General features: G+C 42.0%; 1 protein-coding gene across 1 annotated transcript in view; it reads left to right on the top strand.

Annotated features, from left to right (window-relative positions):
• The first annotated feature begins 1,027 nt into the window (after positions 1 to 1,027).
• Positions 1,028 to 7,974, top strand: part of LOC146630237 (protein tweety homolog 3-like) — a 28,447-nt gene continuing 21,500 nt past the window's right edge. The window contains exons 1-2 of the mRNA XM_085356813.1: positions 1,028 to 1,507; positions 2,471 to 2,656. Of these exons, the coding sequence (XP_085212939.1) occupies positions 2,531 to 2,656 (126 nt within the window). The 5' untranslated portion in view covers positions 1,028 to 1,507; positions 2,471 to 2,530. The remainder of the gene's footprint in view (positions 1,508 to 2,470; positions 2,657 to 7,974) is intronic.

The raw sequence follows: 7,974 nt of genomic DNA, 5'->3' as shown, positions 1-7,974 counted from the left end.
TTCTGAGAGAAGTAGCATGTACCCCCTATTTTTTTTTTGTTGTTACACCCTTTGTGTCCATACACTTCTTAATGTTTGAAGTCAGCTAATATCAGTTCCACTGTGTATAAAATCAAGCACATAGCCATGCCGTCTGTCTTTACAAACCTTTGTGAATAATGTGTAGTTTTAAAGAGATGGCTGAGTGTTGTGCTGTAATAGGAACCACAACAAAAGCTGATTGAGGTGTAGTGAGAAAAAAAATCACCAACACTCTGCTGACTTTAGAACTGCACAGCTCCAGACCTGCTCTGGCACTGAGGATTGTACAAAAACCTCCCAACAGTATCATGATCAAGAGTTTTAGCTGAAACAAAAGAGAAACTCTTTACTAAAACTCCTCAGAATAGTGACAGAGTTAAGTGTCATTACTCCATAATGTTGTTCATGGATCTCTTCTCATGTAGAGAATAAGTCTGAGAACAAAAGGGGTGCCTCTGGGGAAAACACAGAGAACAACCAGTGAAATATAGGATTTTATTTCAAAATGTATGTATTTGAAATTAGCCCAGTGTTAAAAGTACAAGTGAAAATATAATTTCTATGTATTTATTATAATGTAATAAAAAATCACCCTCGACACTGAAGATGTGCATCCCCTGAGTCTGCAACCCTCAACCTCTGATATCATATTTATTTATATTTATTATTGGTAGGAGACATTAATATTGTTTGGGACTGTTTTTCTGATTTTTTTTTTTTTTTCAAATTTGGAAATATTCCAGGAAAACATTTAAAACAATTTCTAGTGAAAGACCCATTGTGTTGCTTTCCACCTGTGTCGTAGTCATATAGGCTTTCTAAAATAATCTTCACCATTGTGGAGGATAAAACGTCTAATGTGTACTTCCACCACTTCAACACCAGGGGGAGGCTTTTTTGCGCATTTGCCCTCTCACATACACATCTACAAACTCAGGCGCGCGCTTGCAGAAACACACGCGCTCACACGCGCGCGGAGCTGCCGCAAAGCCCCGTCCTTCAGGGCTTTTAAAGCACCGTGTTTGCTTCACGCTCCAACAATACCATCCAATTGAAGAGCCACAACGCTGAACCGGCGGTCACTGTGGGAAGACCGCCGACGAGCACGAACCGTGAGCAGGGGAGGACAGCAACTGTATTATTATTAAAAAAAATAGATAGTGGTTTGCTGGTCAGATAATTTAACCCCTAATCTGCCGTGACGCTTTTGCGGAGGGTGAAGGCAGTCGAAACGGGAGGACGTCTCGGTGAAATGTGAGCGGACCGGGTCGGTGACCGTTATTCCGTTCTTTTCAATGTGGATGGGACTACAAGCGACTCGCTCGTTGCAGCTAGCTCGGTCCGGCCGCGTTGATGCAGCAACAGCGCACGGCTGTCGTGCTCAAATCTACCGCCGGATTCGGGAAGACAATAGGTGAAGTATACGCCGGTCTGGACCTCCAAGACTATACCAAACGAGGGTCTGCATCCGCTTGGGCTTCACTAGGTAGGTCATAACACGGTTCCTACCCACCCCAGCACACGGACTTGGATGTCCACAGGCACGCAGACCTCAAAATGAATTCTTCCTTTTCTCCCTTCTCGTTGCCTTGACGACTCTGTGGTACTGCGGTAGATTTAATGGACAAAGCGGGATAGAGCTAGCTAATCTGGGTTTGCTAACATTTTATTGAGCGCTGCGATAGATAAATAAGGCTTGAATGCTGAATGTGTAAGGGTACCCGCGAAGGGGCTGACCTACATGTACCCATACAGTAAATTCAGTACAACGGCCATCCCCCCCTCCCGTTCAAGACACATTTATTTCACGAAGCCTGTGTTTTTGCAGTATGGGCGTAAATTGGGTGACGCTGTCATGGATGCTCTTGTCATGCCATAATTCATGTACAGGTTTAACGTTTGGGCGAAATGTACACTTACTGAATGTCTTGTCGGGCTTTAATTACATTTAATAGGTTATCGGTGATAATTGTTGTGCGGTTGTTATATAGTATAATATAGTTATTATAATGCATTGTGATACTGGCAATAAGCCAAACATACATCACTGTAAAGGAAGGCAACCTCCCAAATAGTAAAGTCATATGTCATATTGCAGTCTTTTTGCCTTTGTAACAAAACACACAGAAACCTGTAACCCCTGTGTTTTACAGCAGGGGTGTTTTATATTGGTCCAATGGGAAATGATCACGAAAGATTCAGCAGCTATACTCTTATTGAAATTAATAAATTGTGAAAATATATGCATAACTAATGAATAAAGAGGGTATCCATTATATTGGCATTTTTGACCCGCCCTGTTAGTGGGTATTGATTACTGTTAGGTCATCACATTAGCCTTATGATAACATGCGAATGCTGCGTCTTACTCTTCATCTAATGCGTTTGGTGACATTAAAAGTTGCTTCGTGTCCTCCTCAGATGCAGTGATTGGCTGTTTCTTTTACAGTGTCCCTGTGAGGAATCGGGCTAAAGAGTGAAGTGAGAGCCGGCAGGCAGCTGCATCAGGATGGCGGCCGTGGTGAATTATTCTCCGCCTTGGTGGGTGAATCTGCTCCACCGGTTGCCTCATTTCAACATCGAGTTTCAGACAGTGAGCAGCGACTTCAGGCCAGAGGACTCTGAGTACCAGAAGGTAAGACAAGTGCGGGAGAATAATTACCTCCCACTCAGAAATTCATCATCTCCTTCATCGTGCAGCATTGCCTCATCATCGTACCTCCTGCCACATGCCCACACTGTAATTTCACAGCAGAGTGGCCAAGTGGTGACTGAAGCCGTCCTGCAGCCAGAGTTGTGGGGTCTCTCCCTGCATCGATCAGTGCGCTGTGTGAATGTGTGTGTGTGAGAGAGAAAAAAAGAGAGAATAAAATCTGTGAGCCTATTCTTGTTCCACAGTCATAGACAGATGAATCTATATAAATAGATACTGCATATGAATAGCCTGACTCTGTAGTAAAGCGAGAAGGTAAAGGAATCTTTCTGTCTTCCATTTATTTTCTGCCAAATACGTTTGTAGTCCACGTAGAGAGTAAATAAGGGAATAGAAATGCAATCTCAAACCCACTCGTGCTTGTCTGACAGTGGTTTAGCCTCTATTAGCCTTTTTAAAGACGTATTTACATTTGTAAACAGTGACTGGTTCATTGAACTGAAGTCTTGCAACAGATATCCGGATATTTGAATTGCACTGTAAGTCCCAGACCGTGGAGAACCTGTAAATCAATGAATTTAGTAATCAGTTAAGACTTATTTTTTTGCAAATTAAATTTAGTTTGCTGTAGAACTCCTATTCTGACACATAAAATATCCAACATAACACAGCGTAGTACTAAGCACCGAAGGTACTTATAATTTCAAAAAATAAAATCAAACGAAGTAAGTAAACACTGTTTTACACTCTGAAACTATAAACCTTTGTTAACAGTGCTCCTGGTGTTTTTTTCACCTTGTAAAGCGCGTGGCATGATGCAGTGTTGGTAGGCTGGAGCAGCTACACAGAGCTGTGCAGGACACTGTCTACGTGCTGAAACTGTACTGTCACCTGATGGCAGTGCCAAAAACACATGGAGCAGTCAGTAATGTGGGCTGTTTGTCCCATTGTTTGTGCTTTGACCCCTGTCATGATCAAACAGGAAAAAACAATGAAAAAAGCCATTGTCTGAGGTCTTGTGATTTTTATTTTTTTATATTTACATTTTTTTGCCCTTCTTCTTGTTCATCGAGAACTCTGCTGTTGTTCCCCTCAATCTCCAAGCCAACTAGTCAGCCAATTAGCAGTCAACCTATGAATAGCATGATCGACGTTGGTTAAATTCCCATAATTCTTCACTCTGTTTAGCAAAAAAGGTACCAGTTGGACACCAGCACAGGCCATGAATCCATATTAAGTCTGTGTAATCATCTGTGGACAGATTGGTTTTTTTTTTTTACCTTTCAATGATAAAATGTGGTGGTTTGTGAAAGTATCATCACTCTTGATGAACTGCTTGCAGCTCATACATATATGCAATCTGTAATATGAGGTAGTGAGTAGGAATTGATTTCTTGGCTCTCTAGACACCATTAGAAGTGTAGGAACCAATGGCCACAAATAAATCACAGACAATTTTGAAAACCTATTAATATGTAAAGTCATTTATCACTGGCAGAAATCCCAATGTGATTGTCCTACTTGTATATCATTATCAGTGTAATATCTGCTGATTTGCGAGGGTTGGTTGGACAAAATATGCAGTCAGCACTTTGTGCTCTCCGATGGTCCGTTTTTCCACAAATTTTCAGCATTTTATTGGATTAAAATGAACCTGATACTTGGAAAAAACTAATGAGGAAAAATCCCAAATTAGATTTCTTTGAAAGCATAAAACTAATTGATATCATTCTTGGATTAAACACTGACTGAGTCAGGAACGGTGCATTGGAAAGCAGCTTCATCTTGAAAGGGGGGGGGGGATTAGCCCCAGTTTTGCTGCATTTCATTAGAATCCTCAAACAAGGTGACTCCCAGGTCTCTGCAGCAGTAAACCCAGCCTCGCTAGGCCATATAAAGCAAAGGCACATCACTCAGGATCTCACATTTCATGCACCGCAGTCATCCCTCAATGCATTTGCTGACACTACGGGGAGAGAAGGGAGGGCGTACAAGTTCATGCGCTGAGCGTGGGAAGGCACCCACAGCCACGAACAAGGGGAGGGAGATGAGAACCGTAGAGAGAAGAAGGGAGAGAGGAGGAGGAGGAGGAAGAGGAGTGAGAAACATAAAAAAGGGACTGATTGGAGCCGAGAGGAGAGAGAGAAGGCTCCATGAGCCATGGGAGGTGCTTCCAAATTGCCAAATAGCCACTTCCTGCGAGCTATTCAGTGTTTAACTAAGGGCCTTTGTAGATGTGTGTGCCAATGTGTTTGCCCACTGGAATTTTAAGGACCCCCCTTTTAGACTAATTACATCCTGACATATTTTAGCAAACGAGGCGGTTTCTATGTCAGTGAGGATTTTGTGCTACGACCATACGTTTGTTTGTACAGCTGTAGACGTTGCGTGCACTGTATTTATATATATATATATATATATATATACACACACACACACACACACACACACATACATACATATATGTCACGTACAGTATGTTCGCTTTCTGTGTCAGCGCATTTAGAGCTTGCTCGTTGAGATGAGGTCACACAGCTCCCTTGGGGGGGTTTCGTGTGTGTTATTTCGCAAGTGTGTGTGTGAGTGAGTGAATGTAGGGGTTCCATTCAGGGTGAAATCGTTAATTCTGGCTAGACGCAGAGGAGGGAGAGATAGAGGTTGAGAAGGACAAGGAGAAGGAGGGTGAGTTGGACTGGGGGGAGGGTGAAGGGGAGGGCTGGAGTCTGTTGTGGAAGAATGCTCTCTTTCTTTCTTTCACTCTTTCACTGAAGCCCGTCTTTAGATTGGCTCAGTATATCTGTCTCAAAGGCTTTCATGCATCTACTCATCCAGCTGAGAAGCACATAAACACTCGGGCGCACACATAACAAACAAGGTCTTACACAGTGTCTTTCAGCACACGGTGTTCGTCACCGCACCACGACATTTCTCACACACACACACACACACACACACACACACACACACACACACACACACACACACACACACACACACACACACACACACACAATAGAGAGAGATTCTTCTGTGCAGTGTTTTTCTTTCTGATGTGATTTGGCTCGGGTTCATTTGCATTCAGCTTTTGAAGCTGGTCACAAAAAAAAAGAAAAAAGCTCTCCTCTCACACCATGTCTCACTCACTCACTGGTCTGTGATGACTTTGACTGTAGTGGGGATGCTGACTCTGTGGCTTTGTGAAGAAAACCGTTTGCGTTTTTTTTCCTGGATAGCTGAAATAGGAGCTCTTATCCTGAGGTTCTGCATTTGTGTTCATCTGTTTGCGTTATGGTGGAATCGCAAAGTCAGCTCGCAGCCACAGTTAAGCAGCTGCAGAACATTACAGAGGAATCATGTGACCTGTAATAACACACACTTTCATATTGCCAGCTGTGGAAAGTAAGTCAGTAATTGGTATTTTGGATGGTTTGCTACAGTTTGCACTGAAGAAGGCATTTCCTCGTAGCAGTTTAGAAAGATGATGCTAGCGTTGAATGTTTTTTGTGTGCGCTGTCCATGCCTTTATGCTTTGGTAGCTCTTTGACCCAGTGGCACAGGTGAATATTAACAGAATGAACTTGAGGTCAGTGAATGCCTCAGGAAAGAAGTTGAGAGGATAGTAGGCCAAATTACAGAGTAACACACAGGCAGGGAGAGTGCAAGGACAACTCAGTGAAGTGGAAGTGATTGATCCTGTCATCTCAAACACACACACACATGCATGCACACTTGTGGGAGTGCATGTACACACACTTAAATGGGCAGATTGAAAGTAGATCAGTGTGCCGGGGTGTTTAACGTTTAGCCCCTCCTCCAGCCTGCAAGCTGATCTCTAGTGTGGAGATGTGCACGCACGCACACACTAATGTACACCCAGGCTCACCATGCTTATTAGGGGCTAATTGATCCACGCCTAATCTGCACTGATGGTTTGTTAGCCTGACAGTTAATCTAACAGCCATCAAGCACACCAGGAGGAGTTCTATGAGTACTAGGTCAGTTGTTGTTGCTTTGTAAACATAACAGTCATGACTCGCTGATTTGCACTTTTCACTGGCAGGTGATCATTCAAATCATATTTCCTGCAAACTGTGAGATATCTTTCATTTCTAGCTGCTTAAACATAAACTTTCACTTCATTACGTCTCTTAACCACACTAAGCACTGAGTAATTTTGGGGTTTGATAATCTTGATAAGCTTTATCGGAAATGGTGTCGGTGGAAGGGTGACTGTGAAGAAGTAATTCTTTAGGAGGGGAAAGAGGGAGAGAAAGCTGAGGTATGCCAAATTACACAAGAACTGCACTGAAAATCAGTGGCAGTGGGACTTACGGGGTGACGAATCCAAATTTGAAAGCTTTTGTCCAAAGTGTTGTTAGTCTGCACAGAAGAGGTAGAACAGTGAGTGTCTACAGCCATCTGTAAAACAGGGTGGAGACTGTCATTGTTTTGGGAGAATTATGAACAGAGAAAAGTATCATCAGATTTTGATCCACCGTGCAATACCATCTGGAAAGCATCTCATTGGCAAATCCTTTATTTTTCAGCATGACAATGATCCCAAACAGTGCTACAAAGGCATACCTGGATAGAAAAACTATCGGGCATGAATACTATCAGTGATAGCATTGGCCTTAGAGGAGGATCATCTTTATGGAACAAAACGCAGCCAGCATCCAAAGAAGAGCTTTGAATGTCCTTCAAGAAGCCTGGAATAAGAAATTAGAAGAAAGTTTGCCTAAAACGGTTTCGTCTGTGCTGAAGAATAAAAGGGGTTTAATATTCCAAATATTGACTTTCAAGCTCACTAAAATTGTACAAACTCTGTTTATGCCTTATATGGCGTATCTTATTAATTTTCATTTACACGTGTTTAGGTAAATTTCAATGGTGTTTTAAGACTTTTGCATTGGATTGTATATGTAATTCTTTATATGAACAGACTTAATAGTCTGTAGTATAGTTTATCTATAGATAGCTTTATTGTATGTAGTTGATTTTAGTTGCATTTGTTTGAACTACTTGCTTTTTTGATGATCTGTTTACTAGTTGTTTTTCAGACGCCCAGGTTTTCTGTGAAAATTGCTTTTTTAAAATCAAAAATGCACACTCTGAAAATGTGAGTTTATTGATGAAAAAATGACATTTAATTCGTTTTTAAATACTGTTTTGACTAATGCCAATTTTTAAGCCCTGCAGTTTGATTGCATGGCCTAGCCTACGTTTTTCATGAGTTTAAGCTGTGTTTGGAGGCTTGGGTTTTCACCTTTCAGCCCATCATATGGGAACAGGAGATTTTC

Source organism: Diplotaxodon limnothrissa, linkage group LG6 (genome assembly GCF_057381915.1).
Source record: "Diplotaxodon limnothrissa isolate DT_005_m linkage group LG6, D_limnothrissa_male_GT1.1, whole genome shotgun sequence".
NCBI lineage: Eukaryota > Metazoa > Chordata > Actinopteri > Cichliformes > Cichlidae > Diplotaxodon > Diplotaxodon limnothrissa.
This window is presented reverse-complemented; position numbering and strand designations above follow the sequence as displayed.